The sequence below is a fragment of the Osmerus eperlanus genome, chromosome 11, assembly GCF_963692335.1.
Source record: "Osmerus eperlanus chromosome 11, fOsmEpe2.1, whole genome shotgun sequence".
NCBI classification, from domain to species: Eukaryota; Metazoa; Chordata; class Actinopteri; order Osmeriformes; family Osmeridae; genus Osmerus; species Osmerus eperlanus.
In genome coordinates, this window is record NC_085028.1 from 15,110,412 (window position 1) to 15,132,535 (window position 22,124).

Genomic DNA, 22,124 nt, shown 5'->3' on the forward strand with positions numbered 1-22,124 from the left:
ACTTCAGGGCCTGTCTGCCACTCCGACCGTGTTGGCTGACATGTCAACAAGCCTTGCATGGCACTAGTGTCTGGTCGGCGGAGAACCTCATTTAACTGGTGCCAAACAAGGCAAACGCCTGCATGCAAAAGTGCAGAGCCACTCTGAACTGACGGCTCTAGAAGTAAACTGGTACTACTACACATGTAGAGTAAATACAGGACTGGGTCTGTATTCCTTTCTGTATCACTTTCATGTATCGTCTCTACAAGGAAGTGAGATCAAAATTGTACTGTATTTATGACAAGTTAATATGTTGCAAATTAACTATTATATTATACATGAAAGACAGACATCAGTCTCATGAAATTTAAAGAAGGCATCCAATAAAAGACAAAGTAATAAAAAGCAAAGGTTATTGTTACAGTTACTATAAAACAGGGGGAACAGGCAAAATCCCCTCAAATTACAGGGGAACAATTAAGTACATAGAGGAACAACAAACAAGGATAGTCCTTGTGCAGCAAGGCAGTACCTAGCCTCATAATAATGCCTAGGTTGATAAAAATATATTTAATAATAATATAATTGTATTGCTTATTTATTATGACAGTGTGACAAGACGGCAACCTTTGAGTGAATTTATAGGGTTACATCGCCACCTAGTGGAGACAATAGCGAGTTTGATTGACTTTTCACAGGTCCCTTCAGGTACTTGAAGAGCATTGTTTGTACTGTGCTCTAGGCTTCTCTGTTCTCCTCTCCTTTCACTTCACGTGTGAAAAAAAGGTTGAACAAATAATTAAAAAATAACGTTTAAAAAAAAATACGTTTTTAAAGGTTGAAACATTATTTTCAAAAACAAATTCGGCAAAAAAAAGTTTGCATCATTGATGAATTATTTTGTGGCAAACCTCATATCACACCAGAATACATCCAAAAGAAAAGGCCAGGAGGCTTTTCTCCATTTAACAGAATTGTCCTTCTGAGTTTGTTTTCCCTATTTCACCGTATTCTCAAAAACTTCACCGTATTCTCAGTTTTGTTTTTGCATCGAGCATGTATTGCCTCAAATCTGATGCTCACCATTCATTCGCTGGGTTACCTGTGACATCATGAACATGTCCAGAAGAGTTAATATCGAATCACACAGACCAGCATATCAAGTCACAATATGTTATGGAGTTTAAGTTATTGCTTTATATACGTATAGCCTACTCATGGCTTTGTACCACACAAACTCACCACAAACAGGTTTGAGCAAACTATATAGCTTCATGCGCAGTTTACGTATGTACTGTGTGTGAATTTGCAGTGACGGTGACGGTCGACTGTCGTTGGATGACTTACCGTTGTTCTCAGAGACGCGCTAGTTTCCATGGGAAAAGGGAAGAGCACATAAGCGTCTAATCACTCAGCTCGCTCTCATATTAAGCTATAGTCTTTGACACCGACAAGGCAACAACATAAACAACAATATGACTTGAAGCCCATTGCTTTGGGAGTTCGTGGACTCATTTGGACGGGTGTGAAACCATAGGCTACAGGTGTTGGCGAAAAACGGTAATGGTTGCATGGTTGCGTTTTAACTGAATGAACCAGTTAACAAATGTAATGGAAATGACCAGAATTGAGGTTCGATACAAAGTTCTGTACAAAATGTAAAAGTGACATAGGCTGCAGAGTACAAATATGAAGATGGTAGCCTCATATGCATCACGGATATGGGAAAATAAATTTCCTTACAAATTCAGCCCATGACAGTCCTCTCTGAATCTAAAACTAAATTGCTGATGGAGAAATACGAGAAACTGGCCAAGATCGGAGAGGGATCCTACGGCGTGGTATTCAAATGCAGACACAGAGACAGTGGCCAGATAGTTGCCATCAAGAAGTTTGTTGAGTCCGAAGACGATCCAGTCATCAAGAAGATAGCACTCAGAGAAATACGTATGCTGAAGGTAAGGAAAGAACAGGCTCAGTATCACGTCTATCAGTTTGAATTATTACACAATGCTGAACTCAGACACTAACACAACAGGCTTGTCTGTTGACCCTGCAGCAGCTGAAGCACGTGAACCTGGTAAACCTCTTGGAGGTGTTCCGGAGGAAGAGACGTCTTCATCTGGTGTTTGAGTTCTGTGAGCAGACAGTTCTCAACGAGCTAGACAGACACCCCAGAGGGTACGTTTGTCTTCATCTCTCTAGTTTAATGACAGATAGTCTTAGGAAAGGATGGGACATTTTTGTTTAGCTATTGTATTGGGTTTTATTAAGCTTATCATTCCTAATAATTGAGATTTTTGAAACGAGTTTGAACTTAGCTTGATGAAGTCAAACTTTATTATATAGTATTTATTAGTATAAAACTAGTGAGTCGGTGCTTTCCACTGAGAAAGAAAAAGACTACTTTGAACAGCTGAAAACCTTTATTTAAAAATATGTTTCTTCTTATAGGTAGCCTACCTAACCGGAGAACAGTTATCTGTACATATAATAACTCTGGGATCTGCTTTCTTTTCATGCAGTCATCACATTTGCACACAGGTTGCCATGTAATCCAATAGTTCCATGTGTGTGTTCATTTGTCTGACTGGCAGTGACAGAGTGGACCAATGAGGGCAGCTGGGGGTGAATTACATAGAGTCCGGAGGGTTGCTAGTCAAGACAAAAGACATGGAAGATTAGCAGCTAAGAAAGGAGGAAGAAAATAGAGTGTCCTGGGCCTTTAACTTATTATGTGCCTTGCACACTTCTTCACACAGTGAAGGACAAAGGGAAGTGTGTATATGTTGTGCGGAACTGCACAATTTTGCCTGGCCACAATGAATATTCGCTGCTTGACTACATTTCCCTATTCCACAAGCCTCTGCTGTCGAAACCCTAGCTGCCCCTGAAAACAAAGGCGCAGGTTGCCGTGGGAGACAGGCGAACGGTTACCTGGGCGACAAGGGAGCAGTTTAAAGCAACAAACTCCTTTTTAGAAATAATGGGAACATACTGTATATGAAAACATAGGAGCATTATGTGGGTTGTACATTTACTCCAATAACAAGCTGTTTCCCCGTGTTTCTTGTTTACTATAGTGTTCCTGAGGCTCAGTTGAAGAGTATAGTTTGGCAGACTCTACAGGCAGTGAGCTTCTGTCACAGACACAACGTGAGGTTCAGCCTTTTAAATAAATGTCTTAACGCTAAGATGCTTCTGAATGCTTTAGTGTCATGCTAGACCTGTAGTTTCCCGTCTGACATACCTGTCTTTACGATACTAAAACATGACACCATTTATCTGTCTAGTCCTTGTCTTTTCTACCCCTATTTCGGTCGTCTCTGTCCTTAGCAAGTGTGTGTCTGTGTCATCACGAGACAGTGTGTCTGTGTCACACTAACGTTCTATGTGTGTGTGTCTGTGTCATCATGAGACAGTGTCTGTGTCACACTAACGTTCTATGTGTGTGTGTCTGTGTCATCATGAGACAGTGTGTCTGTGTCACACTAACGTTCTGTGTGTGACAGTGCATCCACCGCGACGTGAAGCCAGAGAACATCCTCCTCACAAAGACGGGAGTGATCAAGCTCTGCGACTTCGGCTTCGCCAGGATCCTCAGTAGGTCATGCCGGAGAACCCACACGCCATGTGGAGAACCCACACGCCATGTGGAGAACCCACACGCCATGTGGAGAACCCACACGCCATGTGGAGAACCCGCACGTTTATGTGTGTTTAGCGTCACTGTTTTTCGGATGACTAATTCAACAAGCAGCCTGCTTTGGGGGCCCCTCACTTTCAGTGCAGTGTGAATGCAGAGGACAGAGATCCGTTCGGCCAGTTAGTCTGTCAGTGGCTCTGTTTACCTCCTGTCTCTGGTTTCAGTGCATTGTTACCATACAGTAACATGCAGTGATCACTCAGTCAGCAGGGCTTGTAATCCCCTCAGTGTGTAAAGAACATGTGTGTCATTCAATGTCTCGGTATTTATGCACGCGTCGTGTGTGTGTTTGCGTTTTTCTGTGTGTCTTTCTGTGTGTGTGTGTGTGTGTGTGTGTGTCAGCGGGGCCAGGGGACGAATACACAGACTACGTGGCGACCCGCTGGTACCGTGCTCCAGAGCTGCTGGTGGGTGACACCCAGTACGGCCCGGCAGTGGATGTGTGGGCGCTGGGGTGCGTCTTCGCAGAGCTTCTCCACGGGAACCCCCTCTGGCCCGGGAGATCGGACGTAGACCAGCTGTACCTCATCCGGAGAACGCTAGGTAGACCTCAAAGGGGGGCTGGGCAAACATTCAGAGACACGTCATGGTTAATCGGATACGCATGAGACGAACCACAGATCGTTTCCCTCTCGTTCGATTGGCCGACGGCTGACCATGTGATACTCTGACCTCAGGCGACCTCATCCCGCGCCACCAGCAGGTGTTCCACTCCAACGTGTTCTTCAGCGGAGTCAGCATCCCTGAGCCCGACACCACGGTAGGTGGTGTCCTCGTGAACGCCGCCCCCCCTCGCCTCGAGGCAGGTGTGGAGAGGGGAGCAGTGGAAAGACAGTGCAGGACGGGTTAAGCTTGTTGTCTGATTGGTGTCGTTGTCCATACAGGAGCCCCTGGAGAAGCGCTTTCATGCCGTGCCTCCACACGCGCTCACGGTCATGAAGGTGGGCGCTTTTACTCCGTCAGCAACCATAAGTGATGTGTGCGTGTGGGTGTTTAGCGAAGTACCGTAGGGAGTCATAGTCCCACTGGGCTAGTCATCCTCATTGTTGTGTGTGTGTCCCGTGTCCAGTCGTGCCTGGTGATGGACCCTTCCCTGCGTCTGTCCTGTGAGGAGCTGCTGGAGCTGCCTTACTTCCAGGAGGAGGGAGGAGGCAGCTGGGGCCGCGAAGGAGAGCGTCCAGGGAGACGCCATGACAAGGGCACCAGGCGCAGGCAGGCAGGGGTGAGCTCCAGAGGCCCTCCACTCAAAAACATTGCTGTCTCTCTCTCTCTCTCTCTCTCTCTCTCTCTCTCTCTCTCTCTCTGTCTCTGTCTCTCTCTCTCTGTCTCTCACACTCTCACTCTCACTCTGTCTCTCACAATCTCTCTCTCTCTGCATATCCTCACATTTTGTTTCTAAAAACATCTGTGTCTCCAGCCCCAGTATCTGCCCCAACTGCAAAGCAGCAACATCTCACCAGCACCTGATATCAAGAAACAAGTCAAACACAGATATGACCATCACCTCCCCAACATCTAACACGGAGACAGGGGAAACACCAAACTCTGAATTTACATTTAGTCATTTAGCAGACGCTCTTTTCCAGAGCGACTTACCGAATTCCAAAAGAAAAAAAAGAGAGTGACCATATGAGCGATAAGGTATTGTGCACTGTCAGGTCTTGGGTAGCTGTGTGTGTGTGTGCGTGCGTGCGTGTATTAGAGTGAGCGGTTTTAGGGGGAAATAATATTGAATCTTTTAAAAAGGGTTTTGGTGAAGAGACTGCACTTTAGATAAATAAGTTAATGTGTTACTGTTTAAAGGACGTTGATTAATTGTTGTCAGGTAACTACTCGGCTAACTGAAGTAAAGCTGCAGAAAATGTGTTAGATTAGTGAGTAGAAAGGAGAAGTAAGTAGCCTGTGTTATGCTCAGAATGTTGCTTAAGCCAGGCTATAGTGTCACTACAAAAAAAACATTTTTCAACAAATATCACTGCTGTGCCAACATCTCTGGGAGAAATGCACTATATATATCATTATAATTTAAACTGATACTTTCTTCTTCCAGTTGGACAGTATATAGACAGTCTTTACAATTATTTATTTAACCCCCATCAATTAAGTTAGTAGTTGATGTATCTTAGTGGATAGTTAGGAAAATATATAACAATTTTGAAAAATTTACATTATATTTAAAAAACATTCCCTTTTTCTTTATGACATCCATTGTGTGTAATAAAGTTCATGTTGACATCAATAGACAAGTAGGCAAATTGTCTAATATTTAATCAATGTGTATATATTGTGTTGCGGGCATGTTGTGTTCTTTACCATGAATCATCCTTCCTCTAAAATCACACAGGGAAATTTACTCAGCACTCATAGAAACAAAACACTGATACAGTCTAGATTTACATTTAGTCATTTAGCAGACGCTCTTATCCCGATACCCTGCTACATGGACCCCCCGTCCCACACTAAGACACACCAGCCCACATCTCAAACCCTCTCACACACTGACAGCCCACCCTCTGTGGAAGACATCACTACAGTCTCAGGTCTCTTGGAGTTTTAGTACAGCCCTCTTGCAGTTCCTGCACTTCTCACCGGGGGGTGACTATGAGCTGGTAACTGTGGGGCAGTTTGGCAAAACTGCTGTACTCAGGGGCAAGGTTCATGCTGTCTGGCCCGCTCGGGCTGGAGAAAGTGAAGCGCTGGATTAGAGACACCAGGAAGAGGAAGATCTCCATGCGAGCCAACGACTCCCCGACACAGGCTCTCTTTCCTGGAGGGGGGTGGGGGCAGAATTTATAAACAGCATGGTTGATCGGAGTGAACTATTTGAATAAGAATGAGCTTAAAACTTTTTGGGGGGGCTGGATAAATGATACCATTTACATGAGTGTATATTGTTTTCATGACTGCTGGTTTATATGACTGCTTCTCGAACTACAAGCCGAAGTCTGCAAAGAGAATGTTGTCTCTGGTGTTGTAATCTACTAAACAATAGATGCTTGTACTCTCTGTGGTGTTGCCGTGTACTACACAAAACAGTAGACATCAGCATTTGCAGCCACCAGAGGAGCACAGACACGCTGGGGTTAAGACGTTCTAAGAGACTGCCTGGGAGAAGGACAGTAGGTGTTACCTGCAGAGAAAGGCATGAACGACGGGTTCTTCTTAAAGTTGCTGTTCTCGTCCAGGAAGTGTTGGGGGTTAAAAGACGTGGGTGTTTCCCAGTGTGTCTCCTCATTGAGTACAGAGTGCAGCAGGGGAATGATTAAAGTTCCCTGGTGGGCAAACACAAAAAGTCACAGTGGCAGACATACTCACTGTCGGACATTGCTCTGTTGATAACAATTGTTTATATACTTGTGTCAAAATAGCGTTGCACCTTGGGAATTTCATAGCCTCGGAACTGGATGTCTTTTAAGGCATAGTGAGGAAGGCTAAAGGGCACTAAGTCCATAAAACGCTGCGATTCATGGATCACTGCATCTGTGAAGGGGAGGGACGTCCTGTCCTCCATTAATGGGCAGCGCTCTTGTCCAATTACAGAGTCAATCTCCTGCTGCATGCGCTCTAAGACAACAAGACAAACAGGAAGCTTCAACAGAAAGTTACAGACAGCAACAATTCTCAGTCTTTCTGAGCAATACAGGGTTTTGGCCCAGAACCAAGACATGTTTCCCATTGACTCTTGCTGTAATACCTTGAATTTGGGGGTATTTGATGAGTACCATAATGATGTATCTGATGGTGGTGCTGGTGGTCTCAGTTCCTGCTATGAACAGGTTTAACACTGTGGATACCAGGTTATTCAGATGAAACTCAGAGGTAGGGTTGTCCTTTTCCTGTGGATCCACAAAAGGAACATGACAGGCCGCGTTTTTGTCTAAATGTTCTTCCCACAAGCACTGGAGAAAACACAAAGCTTGGGAAAACTTTCTTCTTTTCAGATGCAAAACACAGAGGTCTTTGGGATCTGAAGTTGAGACAATACCGCAAATCACAAAATCACTAGATGTCTGAATGGCCACTGGTTATTTTGAGTGAACAGTCAAACCTGATTGATCCTGGTGAGGAAACAGTCAATGTAATCCCTCGGTGCCCCTGGGTTCAAAGTGTCCCTGTGCTCATCGATCTTCTTCGTGATGAAGTCTCTTATCTCTTCCATTTTGGCGAAGGCGTCGTGGTGTTTCCCCGGCAGGTGTTCCATCACCGTGGGGAACACGTTGTAGAGCTGCGGGGGAGACGAGCATCAGAGGTCAAGGGTCAACCTCTCCCACCCCTGAACCCTCTGTGATGTTCCATTTTCTCTGTTCATACCTGCCCCCAGGGGCTGCTTCCAAACTGCAGGAACGCAGAGAAGATCTTCAGCAGCCGCAGGAAGCTTGGGTCCTCGTAGCTGAAGCGCTGACCGTACACCAGGCAGCAGATTACATTGGACACGGTGCAGCTTAGGAAGAAGGTGGGGTCAAAGGGCACGGCTATAGGGAGAAAAGGGTCGGCGCCTCATGAGAAAACAAACCATGTATGCACACCATGCCAAACGTGTTCCTGTGTATCCAAACACACAGGCATCGACACCATGCCAGGCGTTACCTCAGTGATTCTGAGGTAAACTTTATACTGTGACTTCCGCAGACCTGAACACACTGTGTTGATTGGGCCACAGCTGCATATTTGTGTACAACTTCTGAGGCGTGCACACCTTTGGTGCCCTCCATGCGGGCTACGAGATGTTGTCTCTCCTCCTGTATCCACTGCTCCATGCCCTTGCGGCCCATTCCAAAGTCTCTGAGGGTGGTCAGGGTGAAGCGGCGTAGCTGGCGCCAACGTTCACCGTTGCTGATTGCCAAGCCTGAGGGAAAGGAAGAGCAGGACATCCCTTAGACCTTACTCTCCCTCCAAACTTGAAGAGCAACAGGAAGCTCAAACACACCCCTTTAAACCATTAAAGAATCAGCCATGTACAATGAGAGACTACAAACAAGTTGGTGGAACGCAGTAATTGTTGAGGTTTCTTTGTTTTGCATTGACACAGATTCTATTACCGTAGCCCCTGGTAGCTTTGAGTAGGAACGGAATGGGCCCTCTGCCCGTGAAGTCATCAGCCTGGTCGACCAGGGCCTCCTTCACAGCCTCGTAACCCACCAGGACCACCACCCGCTGGGGGCCCAGGTACACGGTTATGACCGGCCCATAACTTTCACTCCACTATACAAGAAAAACAAACCCATCGAGAGACTTAGTCACTGTGTGTCAGTGACTAACTCTGAGTGCCAATAATCCCAGTTGAATATTCAACTACTTCTTATCAAAGGCAAGTACCCAAGTAATGTCATGCGGGTGTCACGGTCATTCCAGAATGCTCACCTTAAGGAAGCTCTTGTAGGGGGCTCGTTTGTCCACCTGGGCCAGGTTGCCTATGAGGGGGAGGGTGCTGGGTCCTGGGGGCAGACGGTATTGTCTTCGGCCACTCGCGGTCAACAGCCACACCAGAACCAGCACCAGCCCTGCCAACAGCAGGAAGCTGAACACATCCATAGCCCTGGAGAGCAAATATATCCTTCAAGGTCCTTCGATTAGCTCCACTACCTGGTTCTCTGCAATTGTTTTGACTAGATCTGGAGCACGTCTGCGTATCTGTATGTCTGTGTGTGTCGGCACTGAAGTTTTTATAGATACCGGTGGAATTTCACTGGGACAGAAGTCAACCCTGTGATTGATCACTTTCACCCACTAAGTGAAGTTTTTGTTGACATGAGTGGAATGCAACTGGGACAGACGTCAATGACAAGATGTATTACTTTCACCTAGTAACCAATTACCCATGTGTTGACACACTGCTGAATTATCTCAGTGCCAAAACACAAATAAAAAAGGTAGATGACCAAGCAAAAACTAATGCTGACCCCTAAAATAAAATAAAAATGCTCCATCCTAACCCTAACCCTAAAATTTGACTTGTTTTTGTGAGTTTGTTTTTATTGATAAATTATGTATTTATTTTGTGTATGTATACTTATTTCATTAAACCTCACTTAAACTGTCATATGACCACTAAGTGCATGCAGTGGATATCAGTCAGATAGCCATTGGGCCCCAGAGTGATCAATCTAGATGAAATACCATGTCAGGTAACACAACCCAAATTAAGTCAGGAAGGTATTATCCATGGGCCACTGACACCATTGAGCCCCTCCTCTTTGGGTTAGCAGAGTCACCTCATGTCTCCAGCTCTGTTTCCTTGTGTCTGGGTCACCTTGGCACAGACAGGCAAAGTATTCACGCTATTACGGCGTTCAGAGCAAAGCTCACAGTGAGTGACAAGGTGAGTGTCGGCTTTACACACTGATCAGTGTGTCCTGTGTGTACACGACATAAGTACATCTGATTTTAGTCAGATGTTCAAAATGTACAAAAACACATTCAGTCTAACCCACATACAAGTTCGGAATAATGCCAACCCGCTTTATACTTTAAAAACACATCTCTGAGCATTTTATATCAAAATGACAACTTTGATCTCTGATAAAGCTTTTCCCCTCCCTCTCTCTCTCTCTCTCTCTCTCTCTCTCTCTCTCTCTCTCTCTCTCTCTCTCTCTCTTTTACTCTCTCTCTCTCTCTCTCACACACACACACACACATATAACACCGCTTCCAACTCATGAGTGCTAAAACCAGGGGATTATTTTTCCTGCATTCACAATCGAGGACAAGCATACTCCATCGTCTCCCCTCTGCAGCCCGCTGGCCCAAATCTGCTTCCTCACCTCAGACACCTCACCACTTCACCCTTTAACACAGACACATAGCATCACAGTGACAGACAGCTTTTTAATTCAGAGTTCAGAGAGGTCTACCTCTCAAAGCAGGGGGGGTGGGGGTGTGGTCACGGTGACCGAGGGTAAAGAGTGGAGAGATCAACAACAGAACAGGAGAAAGGAGACTCGAAAACATGTCGATGCCAAAGAAATGTCACACAGAAATAACGTAACACAATAAATATTGAATTAGAAAAATACAAAATGGGTGTTGGATTTTCATCCAGAGATGTAGACCACATTACTGACGACAGGTGATATGTGGTTCAGAATCACATTACAAATTAAACATTGGAATGTATATAGGGTACACAAAACAATGCAGGTCTTTAAGTGTGGGACAGTCATCATTTATTAACCTGAGGATCATGGGCAGAATGCCAGGAAAGGACATTATCACTAATTAATAGACAGACCAACATGTAATGAAACACGTGATTCTTTTAGGAACCTAAAGCTCCTTTAGGTTCAGCTACAGACACGTTTCCTAGGATGTCTGCGGTATTAAAGGTTGGAAGAGAAAAAAAAAAAAAAGAGCAAAGATAAACTCTAAAAAGCAAATCCTCCGCAATCAAAAGCGTCAAAGTCAGAGTCTCCCTCAAAGTCGAAGCTGTTGAAGTGGGGGGAGTCGGCGGCGGCTTGGCTGCAGGCGTGGTAGGGCCCCCCGGCAGCCATGTCAGAGAAGACCGTGCTGTGAGGCAGCTCTGGAGGCCTGCTGGCCAGAGGGGAGGTGGGGGCGCAGGAGTTGAGGTAGCCCAGGGCTGAGGAGGCGGCGGCCCCTCCCATTAGGAGGCACACCGCCCTGACTGCCCGGGCATCACTGCTGTTGCCATGGCGAAGGCAGTCCGACGTGCGGTGAGGAGGGGCGATGGAGGCGCTCCTTATTGTTGACCGTCTTGATCCGTTTCCTGGGTGGGCGCGTGAAAGACACACACGCAAAACACACACAGAGACACACACACGCAACACACACACACACACAAAGACACAAGGACACACAAACACATAAAGACACACAGTTTTATTAAGCCAAACACAAACATGCAGAAAAACTGCATTTCCATTGATGTGTGAACCTCTATGGTACGATGTCTGGGCTTACATTTAAATGTATTCATTTAGCAGACGCTCTTATCCAGAGCGACTTACAGTAAGTACAGGGACATTCCCCCCGCGGAAAGTAGGGTGAAGTGCCTTGCCCAAGGACAAAACATTATTTTGCACGGCCAAGAATCGAACCAGCAACCTTCTGATTAATAACCCGATTCCCTAACCGCTCAGCCATCGGACCCCCATCTGACTTCCCCTTGGACTTACCAAAACTTTGCCCTCGCTCCTTGAAGGAACCTCCTCTTTCAGCAATCCGTGAGGTGTGGGGCGTGGCCTCGATGGCTCGGGGCGACTGGGGGTCCTTCTCACTGGGAGTTTCTGGAAGAGGGTCACGGTCAGTGATGCATGGGGTCAAACTCTGCTGTCTTTGCAGAGTGAGGGGGGACATCACACCCTGAGGAAAGCACAGAGGAAGCTTTTCAGTGAGAACACCCAAATACAGTTAGACATGGATGAATAGGAAAAGAGCAAAGATCAGTTTGCAAATGAAAGAGAATCTGAGAGAAATCATGGAAGTATGCCTTTACCGCATGTTACAAGTGTTAATAGCTTGATCCAAGTCGTGCTCACGAATATACATTACGATTGTATATTCGAGACACAAGATTTTAGATGATTTCCTTGCTATGCGTGTCAATTAATTTAGCAACAAGCGACTTGTAGACCAGTGAACACTCACCTCTCTCACTTTCCTCAGCAACCTCAGCCAGAGACTGTAAAGGACAAACACAGATAAGAAAGCACTATCAGCAGCAGCACAAGACACAGACCTGAGAAGCGGACACTGACCTGCAGTCCTCTGGGTTGTCACAGAGGAGCAGGAGGAACTTGTCCTGGGGAAGGATGAGGGCAAAGCAGCAGTCTCTCCTGGCTCCCGGGGGGAGCCTGGGCATGTCCAGGATCTCCTTCCCCTCCACGATGGCCTCACAGCCGCTCTGCAGCGCCACCACCTGGTCGATGGTGGAGTCTGCGTCCCGACACACCATGAGACTGCCCTCTGCTGTCAGCACCAGGTACTTCTCTTTCCACTGCTTGAACATGAAGCCCCCTGGAACACAAGGAGGCAGGGGGCAGACATGTTACAGAATAATGTCCCTGCGAGAGACCCATCTGCTACCTGTGTTCTTCTGGAAGACTAGCCCAAATCATGGGCTGCAAAGAAATCTGCAAGAGACTACACTTTTCTCACCTGTGAATCAATACAGTGTTATTTTATCTTAACAATGAACGACCTGTTGAGGGAATGAGGGAAATGAGAAAAACAGGTAATGACATTGCATCTGTCCTCTGTCTGATGTAATGCTGGGAGGAAAAGGAGAGCCAGAGTTTCTGCTCTATTTCTCTCTGACAGCGGATTAGCGATAACCAGGTGGATTAGCTCTCCACTAGAGGTGTGAGGCATCATCTGGACTGGCTGTTGCCTGGCCGAGCCAGCGCTGCGCCACACAAGCGCCACACAAGCGCCACACAGAGCCTGGATGTGGACCAGTTCCCCGAAGAATCGACAGGGACATAAACAGACACAACACAGAAGACACGTAGAAAGATGGATTCTAAATCTAATCAAATCTCTGGTTCCTAAGTTAGCTCTCATAGGGAATGCAAGTTTTTATGCAACCACAAAAACACATCAAAGAGTAGCACCGTACAAGTCTTCTAAAAGCATCTTTTTTTCCCACACATCGCTTTCAGCCTCATATATTGTCTCCAACAAAAACAAAAACGATGAGATTTTGTTAACTTTTTATCAACCAAGAGAAGAAAAAAAAAAACGTTTTCTGGCTCAAACATTTTCCAAATGAAAGATGTCTTACCATATTTTCTCAGGAAGCCGCGGTGTACTCCTGCTGTGTTCATGTCTGCTGTTAGTCCAGCAGCTGAGAGGCAGAGGGCTCGACTGAGGAAAACAGGAAGAGAGAGAGAGAGATGGGAGGGAGAATAGGGAGAATAATCCCCACTATTTAGGCTATTCGCCAGCCACGCATGCACCAGGTCTGAGTGGGATTGATGCTGTCCTCGCCCAAGCAAACAGCACATAAGCACATAAACATCACATGAGCGGATGTTTCTGGAACATAATCATAATGGCGATGGTTAAATCCCGATAGGCCGCTTCTCAATCAGGATTTTCATCAAGGCTCTAACCAGATGTCAGATTGGATTCCCTTTCTATCTGTCTCACACTCTCTCTCTCTCTCTCTGCGTCTGTGACCCAGACAAACACACACAGAGGACAGTGGTTTAGGTCATACAGAGGGGCACACAGATCAAATCTGAATTTTCGAGGGATTCGCAACTGGTCCCCTTTTTTATCTTTTGCGCAATATTACTCAGCCCGGCCTGAAATCCACAAATCCACTTCTGTGACAGCTGCTCTCTGACAACCCCTTTCTGTTCTCCTCCCTCAGATACAACAAGACCTGATCGCCCTAAACCCCTAATGAACGGGCCCAAGCACATCCATTGTGACTTCTCACAAAGACACACGAAGATCCAACATGTCAATCCTTCCAACTGTCTTCAGTCGAGCCTTGAGTGCTCCTCTGCCCCTTGGACTTGGGGTGACATTCCCTCCTGCCTCCCTGGTGGGATTAAAGCCCAGGAGATTGTCATTCCTGTACAGCTGGAGGGTCCAGGCTTTCAGGGCGGAGGGAGAGCAGAGTAAGCCAGGGCTTAATCTGGGCAGACCTGGATATACGTCGCTCTGGGAGACACCCTGGGCATTATTGATTGTTTAATGTGGTCAAGGGATGAGGGATTTTTCAGTGTGCATTATCCTCTCCGATAAAAGTACGGCACTATTACGCAACCCCTGGATACAGGAAACATGTTGTTGTGTCATGTCTACCGCCAGAAACATACCTACCTATATCCTGACAGAGAAACATGAAGAAATAACATGTTTTGAGATTTACATTTATTAATTTAGCAGATGCTTTTATCCAAAGCGACTTCCAAGAGAGAGCTTTACAAAGTGCATAGGTCACTGATAATAACAACAAGATAGCCACAAAAACATTGCGGGTAGCCAAAACATGAAGCACACATTGTGAACAACCAAAATAAGTGCCAAAGGGAAGAACCATAAGAGCATGTAGTTAAACAAGTTACAATTAAACAACATGAATCACTATAAGTGCAAGTTTACCTGTAGAAAAGCAAGCAACAGTAAAAAAATACATATTGAACCTTAAAAATAAGATTGAATTGCACAAATTATTTTAAATATGTGCCTGTCTACTGTGGGTGTCCCCCTTTACCAGTCACACCACACAGCTAGGTTTTACGTGAGTAAAACACAATAAGTCAGTCATTATCAAACACACGTTCCTGTCAAGTTTCTACCAGAAGGGGGCAGAAGTGTGTTTGTGGGCTAAGGGGAGCCCTGGCACCCTGTTTGGCTGCTTCCCTCCCTGGGGTTGTGGTGGAGCCTCAACTGGGAGAGAGAGCAGGCAAGGCAGGGTTCCAAAGCCAAGGGGACCAGGGGAGAGAGTATTGTGTGATGAAGTGATAAGAGAGGTGTTTCCCAGGGCTGGTGCACACCAGCCAGTTCTACAGCCACAGCTCACCACGTTTTACTAAGCATATAAATCACGTGGGAAAGTTTTCTTCTTCAGAGAATGAATAAATGAAGTTGAACGAACAAGCACTCGACAGTGCAGCAGAATCACAGAGACATCTGGACAGTTTGTGGGTCCCAGAGCCATGCCAACCAGACAGCCTCCCTCATGTAATCCTCGTACCTATGCATGTCTCCTAGTACGCAACTATAGGAATAACCAGTCTGCCCTGATTCTATAGACGTCTAACAAGCTTATCCAACCTGATCTAATGCCCATCCCCCATCTCTACAACTTCATCAAAACATTCCCTTTCTTCCACTCTTCCCAACTTTTTTTTGGTCGAACACCCCCCCCCTCCCTCCTCCGTGACTCCCCCACCCATAACCTCCCCCCCTCCCTCCCACCCCTCTCTCTCCCTCTCTCTTTTTTTCTGTGCCTCTATCAGAAAGCAGAGAGAGAGCGAGAGCTCCATTGCTCAGGCCCCTATTGAAAAGGAAGGATATACAATAGGGCCTTTCTCAGTCCCTCTCTGTCTCCATTAAAGACCCTGGGAACACAGTACACTGTCCACAGAGCTTCTCTTAAAGGGCCAGCAACCCTGGGCCACCGCAACCTGAGCCTCAGCTACTTCCATCACTTTCATGGGAAAAAACAAGATTCGGCCCAGCAAATCAATTATTCATGAAGTGCATGTGAACTCCAGGGTTCCCTCCCTAGACTGCGAGAACCTGCATCAACTCAGTTTGTCTCCTGTCCGAACACGCAAGAGCACCTCCCAGTCTGGGAACCACAACAAGAGCTTTGCTGCTTTCTGTGTGACTGCTGGGCTTGACTTTGTTTGTGACTGTGCCTGTCTCCTCTGAACATCCAAACTCAGTTGAGATTATGTAGCTGTGCCACACTTTATAGAACAGACTCACTCTACACAAGATGAATCCCATCAAAATGTGATTAAAATGTAATTTCTGGAATCCTGTGGGGCATGCACGCCCACAATGAAAATAGTTTTTAATCGTTTTTTTATCCAATGTATGTTTAGCATGTTAAGTTTCTAAATGCATTTGAACGTAATTTAGTTTTAATTGATTTCTTGACAACAATTGATTTCTACAGGAGGTACCAAATTTAGTTCATTTTAAAGGCTTATAACACAAAAGTCAAGTTCATGTAAATTGCTGGACGAGCAGTTTTATATTATTTATATATTTTTTTCATTAAATACCTCTTTATATCTTCTTAAACTAAGATTAATGTGTCCTATTACCTTGAATTGTCTTTAAGTGAACCAGGAAGGATGTCATAAATGTCAATACACATTCACATATAACTTAGGATCCTTGAGCATATTTGTATTGTGATTAGACTAATAACTTTATACTATAACTACCTATCCGCAAATAGCCTACATGAGCTCTCGGTATAACTCACAAGACGGTATTTCAACCCAGGGGTCACAGTTAGACCCATGCAGAACATATCCCTGATGACCAGACTACTGTGTTTCTGGCGGGGAAATAAGTAATTTACTGTCTTCGATTAGGGTCATTAAAAGACGGACTGCAATTGTGTTTAGACAATCGGCCTGGCCCCCGTTTCTCTCATCTCCTGTGAGAAAAAGACAGAGGCACAGGGGGAGGGCGAAGGAGCCAGTGGGAGGAGGGGGCAGGAGAATGGAAACAACTTGAGTTTAGGAATTTGAATCCTGTTCGAACGAAGGGGGAGAGAGAGAGAGAGAGAGAGAGAGAGAGAGAGAGAGAGAGAGAGAGAGAGAGAGAGAGAGAGAGAGAGAGAGAGGAGGAAAATAGGGCCAAGGACCGATCAGAAGAAATCAAGATCTGGTGAGGCAAAACGAGAGGGAGAGGGCTGGGAACAACGGACAACACGAAACACTAGTTCAAGAAAATCTTCCAGCGCCTAAAATGACTTTACACAACTTGCGTGATGGCTGATCATTTTAAAGCGTTTTTACTGTGGTTTTTCATTTATTGAATTGAGAAAATTCATCATCCTCTCTGTCTGCGGAACTTTTCTGTAACTTTTTACTGTCAGTCAGTCGGTCAGATTAAGGACAAGGGAATAAATGTAATCTTGGGCTAAGACTTATACATTAATTTCGATACAGAAAAGAAGAACAAGGATCATATTGGCGGAAAAAACCGAGGAAGCGCTACCTGCGGTTTATCTAAATCACCGTCTGACTGAAAGAGACCACAAAACTTTTACTGCTGAACTTTGATTTGTCTTCAAGTCTGGCGTGAGACCGATGCAGTAACTTGCAGGACTTCCACCGTAACTCAGTTGGTCAAAACTTAACATTTGTTTAATAAGTACGTTTTAAGGGAAAACCATGGAGAGCGGTTCTCAGTGGCCAGTGCTAATGGTGTTCCTGTCGGCTTTGTTTACATCGGGAGGTGCCAATCCCTTGACAGGTGAGAGTTTGTTGTTACTGCGCAACTTATTCTGTTGGCATGAATTTTCAGTATTTGTATTTTGTTATCAAAACACCAGAAAAAAAATAAAACAACACTGACTATAATGAGGCATAGGCATATTTACCGACAGCAAGACGCTCATTAAATCTTCTAATTCGTTTTTGGAGGGGAACAACCACAGCTACAAACCTTTACCGTCTGGCCAATTAGACAACATCTCATAAAGATGTTTAGCATGAGACTGCCTGATAAAATCAGTAGGCTAATCTCCTCCATTTGAACAAACATTTTGTTTTAATTTATGTTTCATTAAGATGGGCCAGTGATAATATGTTTGACTGATTTTGGTAACCTGAGATCATTTTCTTCAAGTCAGTTTGGAATGTTTAACAGGAGGTCAACCTGTCTAGTCATGTGTTATGACCATTATGCCTGTCTTTCTCATCCCCCCACAAAGCAAGTCAATCAGAGCTCCATCCACTGGAGAGATTTGATCCGTAGAAAGAGATGATTGGACATTGGTACAGTGTATTTTGTCTGAGCCACACTTCAAAGGGAATGTTTTGGAATGTCTTGAAGCTGATGCTCGACTTGTTGTTTGGGTGGTAAAGATAGGAGGGCGGGGTGAGGTTGGTGGGACAGGGGCTAGGGGGGGGGGGGTTCCGGGCAGGGTGGAGGGTGGGTGGGGAGGTGCCCATGGTGGGCGAGCAGGGGAAGAACCAGAATGCTTCAGATTGTGAGTCAGAGCTGGTCTCATTCAGAGCAGTGAAATGATGGATGAGGCATGGGGGCAAAGGAGAGCAGAGGAACGGGAGGACAGAGAGAAGGCATGATGATGTGTAGCGAAGAATCCAGAAAAAGGCTATGAATAGGAGGGTGAAGACACAGAGAGGGCGCGGGGGGGGGGGGGGGCTGAGTTAGGAGACTTTAAGAGCTGAGATAATAAAGCGAGTGGGAGAGGGAGAAATGTACGTATGGTTCCTGTCTTGTGGTTTTGGTATGTGCCTGTCTAATGGTATTTAACATCGGAGCCTATGCTATGATAAAGAGGTGACGGTGAGGAGAGAGAGAGCAGAGAGATGCAAGAGAAGGAAGGGAAACGGCAGGGGATGAAAGAGGAAGAACAAAACAATGCGTGAAAGTAGGAGATTATACATGGAAAGTCACTGGAGAAAAGACCAAACACACACACCAACACACACACCAAGACACACATACACACAGCAGAGCATTCACAAAATGATTTTTCTTTGATCTCTTGATCTTGGCTTGTTCTATCAACCTTGGCATTCTGTCAAACCACTCATTATAATATGTGAAAATCAAAGTATAACAGAAAAGATGAAAGACCAGTCGTTGCAATTCAATATACCAACAATGAAAAAAGGACATGACTTAGCAGGTTTAAAAAAAAAAAAAAGAAATCAGTCGGGCCAGAAGGAAGCCGCCGCAGAATACACACACAGAAGCAGAGAGCTGGTGGGCCTCTTCATTTAAAACATGCTTTCAGTACCAACCTGTGAGGGAGCGCATGCATCCATGTGTGAACTAGATATTTATTTACATTCGAAGTAAATACAAATGAAATGAACCCAGGACAAGTGTGCCCCCTGAAGTTAGTCTGCTAGTTTGGGCTACTGGAGAGGGGTTAATTTATGGATGTTTGTGCATGTCCGTGGGAGAGACTTGTTTGGTTGACAGGAGCCCTCTCAGGGGTCAAAGAGTGGAGGTCAAAGGTGGAAGTTTGGTCGTGAAAAAGACTAGCAGGGTGGGTTGACAAGCTTGAGAAAATCTGTAAAACATGAGTATGTCTGAGCAGGACGATGACATGTGCGAGATTGAAGAGAACGTTTTAACCCTACACGTTTGACCATGAGCATGTGTTTCATTTTAAAATCTGGAATATGCTTCACTGCACAGCCCGGTACATGAATTCATAACATTTCCGTTGGTTGATGTGATAGAGAGACAGGAAGACAGAAAAGAGAAAAACCTCAGATTCATGTTCATCGTGTTTCGCAGTCCTCTCAGCCGTGTCCTTCAGACAGTGAACAGATTTGCAGACTCCTTGGCAAGAGAGCAGGGAACCTTTCTGTCCTGTTAGGGAGCCACTGGAGAGCGTGAATGTGTTTAGTGTTTGTGTTCATTCTCACACCACTCGTCCACTGACAAGCGAGCATTGTGCTCGTGTCAGTTCTGTCTCAGGTCAGCTCCTCTCAGGCGGGCGCACGCACCAACTGAGCCCGGCCACACACACACACACACACACACACACATTAAGGTGTGTAAAACAGCCATGTGTACCTGTCTGTAACATAGCGTGTCTCACCAAGGCCAAACCTGGCTCACCAGCCTATCAGAGCAAACAGCCAATACAGTACAACAGTTAGCTAACAGCAGATCAGCGGCAAGAATGTGTTTTTACACTCAAATGTGCAGAAACGCCATGCCACGCAAATGACTGGTTACCATGTAAATTAAGCGTGATGTTTTTAAACTGCGGCACAAGTCTAATATATTATTTTCTTCCGTCTGAACCAAAGAGCTACATTTTGTGCGGAGCCCGAATAACGTGACGTCGTCGCTGGGCAAGCCTGTGGTGCTCCACTGCTCCCTGCAGGGACCCGGGGGGGAGGAGGAGGACCCCCCTGATGTGGTGTGGATGAGGGACGGACAACCACTGCACTACGCAGACACCAACCAGGTGCAGGTCCCCTTCAGCATGGACAGCTGGAGGGTCACCAGCACGCTCAGGTTAGTTCTGGACTGCCTGTCTGTCTGTCTGTTTGCCTGTCTGTCTGCCTGTCTGTCTGTCTGTCTGCCTGTCTGTCTGTTTGCCTGTCTGTTTGCCTGTCTGTCTGTCTGTTTGCCTGTCTGTCTGCCTGTCTGTCTTCCTGTCTGTCTTCCTGCCTGTCTGTCTGTCTGTTTGCCTGTCTGTCTGCCTGTCTGTCTGCCTGTCTGTCTGCCTGTCTGTCTTCCTGTCTGTCTTCCTGTCTGTCTTCCTGCCTGTCTGTCTGTCTGTTTGCCTGTCTGTCTGCCTGTCTGTCTGCCTGTCTGTCTGCCTGTCTGTCTTCCGGTCTGTCTTCCTGTCTGTCTTCCTGCCTGTCTGTCTGTCTGTTTGCCTGTCTGTCTGCCTGTCTGTCTGTTTGCCTGTCTGCCTGTCTGTCTTCCTGCCTGTCTGTCTGTCTGCCTGTCTGTCTTCCTGTCTGTCTTCCTGCCTGTCTGTCTGTCTGTCTGTCTGTTTGCCTGTCTGTCTGTCTGTCTGTCCGTCAGTATTTAGTTGATCTATGATGTGGAGCTGGTCCGGATGAGCTGTTGTGTGTGTAACACAGGATAGAGAAGGTCAAGCTGCCAGACATGGGCTCGTATCGCTGTGCTGTGATGTCTGACGACCACCCCACCCTGTCTAAGGAAGGACACATCCAACTGGAGGGTGAGGGAGCCTGAGGGATGACACACACACACACACACACAAATCAAATCAAATGTATTTGTATAGCCCTTTTTACACGCAAGCATGTCATAGAGGGCTTCACATACGCCCATAGAACTGCCCCTCAACCAACCTAAACCCTTCGACTTTTGATGCCAAATCTCTTTTTCCATCGATACAGGTCTGCCCCATTTCTCTGTGGAGCCCCAGCACATGTCAGTGGTGGCCAACCTCACCCTCAGCCTGCACTGCGTGGCCCACGGGCCTCCAGAACCAGTCCGGGTCATCTGGCTCCAGAATGGAGCTCCACTGAACACCCTGAAGGACCCAGTGGCACTGTCGCCTTCTACACTGAACCTCACAGGTATCCAGTTACCCTGCGACTCACCACAACACCCAACACCACATGTAGCCAAGTCATTAAGCTAACCATAACACATTACATCCCTCACTCCCCCCCCCCCCCCCAGGTCTGTCACCCTTCCCCTCTCCAGCATTCCATGATCAATAAATCAATCAATTATCAGTTGTCAGCCATTCTAATGCTAGCGCTAATTCATCTGTTTGAAAACAGCTGTTATTTGACCGTCAGTTTAATTCTGAATCTAAAAAGAGTTTCTCAAATAACCTCTCCCCCCCCCCCCCCCCACACACACACACACATAAACACACACACACATTCCACCCCCACACCAACTTCCCCCTCGGTGTGTGCAGGCTGCCTGGCAGGATGCCAGTGGGTCTGCTGCTGCAGGGCCCTGTGGTGGTTGGGCAGAGAGAGAGAGAGAGAGAGAGAGAGAGAGAGAGAGAGAGAGAGAGAGAGAGAGAGAGAGAGAGAGAGCAGAGGACAGGAGAGAAGGAGAAAAAGAGCAAATGAGAGGGCTATAGAAAAGAAAGGGTGGGAGATCAGGGAGATAAAAGATCTGGAGTGAAAGGAAGAGGAGGAGGCTTGTTGTTGCTGTTTGAACACAGACCACACCAGTCTGTCACATAGTTGGCCTGTGTAAAGTCCAGTTGTTGAGCTGTTGTTGGACGAGTCACTGAGGGAGAGGTGGGGGGGGGATGTGGTCGGGGGGCTGTTTGACT

At 46.2% G+C, this 22,124-nt stretch overlaps 4 protein-coding genes across 7 annotated transcripts in view; 2 read left to right on the forward strand and 2 right to left on the reverse strand.

The window, feature by feature from the left end:
* The first annotated feature begins 1,175 nt into the window (after positions 1-1,175).
* Positions 1,176-5,892, forward strand: LOC134028756 (cyclin-dependent kinase-like 1). 4 transcript variants are annotated; one of them, XM_062472538.1, is made up of 10 exons: positions 1,177-1,940; positions 2,045-2,163; positions 3,066-3,138; positions 3,495-3,585; positions 4,031-4,231; positions 4,366-4,448; positions 4,573-4,629; positions 4,758-4,910; positions 5,106-5,248; positions 5,298-5,892. In XM_062472538.1, the coding sequence occupies exons 1-9, from the start codon at positions 1,737-1,739 to the stop codon at positions 5,205-5,207; spliced, it is 1,083 nt and encodes a 360-aa protein (XP_062328522.1). In that variant the 5' UTR covers positions 1,177-1,736; the 3' UTR covers positions 5,208-5,248; positions 5,298-5,892. The 4 variants fall into 4 exon arrangements, with proteins under 4 accessions (XP_062328523.1, XP_062328522.1, XP_062328521.1 ...); XM_062472537.1 differs by having other exon boundaries at positions 1,182-1,940; positions 2,042-2,163; positions 5,106-5,235; positions 5,286-5,892; XM_062472536.1 differs by having other exon boundaries at positions 1,184-1,940; positions 2,042-2,163.
* Positions 5,757-9,308, reverse strand: LOC134028755 (cytochrome P450 2G1-like). The gene is made up of 9 exons (XM_062472535.1): positions 9,050-9,308; positions 8,728-8,890; positions 8,385-8,534; positions 8,000-8,160; positions 7,737-7,913; positions 7,383-7,524; positions 7,065-7,252; positions 6,819-6,960; positions 5,757-6,455 (listed from the first exon to the last, which is right to left on the reverse strand). Exons 1-9 carry the CDS (start codon positions 9,218-9,220, stop codon positions 6,274-6,276), a joined length of 1,476 nt encoding a protein of 491 aa, XP_062328519.1. The 5' UTR covers positions 9,221-9,308; the 3' UTR covers positions 5,757-6,273.
* Positions 9,309-10,504: 1,196 nt separating this feature from the next.
* Positions 10,505-13,487, reverse strand: si:ch1073-83n3.2 (uncharacterized). Its single transcript, XM_062473133.1, has 5 exons — positions 13,425-13,487; positions 12,400-12,658; positions 12,290-12,323; positions 11,818-12,004; positions 10,505-11,408 (listed from the first exon to the last, which is right to left on the reverse strand). Exons 1-5 carry the CDS (start codon positions 13,465-13,467, stop codon positions 11,050-11,052), a joined length of 882 nt encoding a protein of 293 aa, XP_062329117.1. The 5' UTR covers positions 13,468-13,487; the 3' UTR covers positions 10,505-11,049.
* Positions 13,488-16,937: 3,450 nt separating this feature from the next.
* Positions 16,938-22,124, forward strand: part of LOC134028708 (tyrosine-protein kinase receptor UFO-like) — a 25,856-nt gene continuing 20,669 nt past the window's right edge. Inside the window, 4 exon segments of the mRNA XM_062472444.1 lie at positions 16,938-17,602; positions 20,149-20,359; positions 20,938-21,038; positions 21,220-21,403. Of these exon segments, the coding sequence (XP_062328428.1) occupies positions 17,521-17,602; positions 20,149-20,359; positions 20,938-21,038; positions 21,220-21,403 (578 nt within the window). The 5' untranslated portion in view covers positions 16,938-17,520.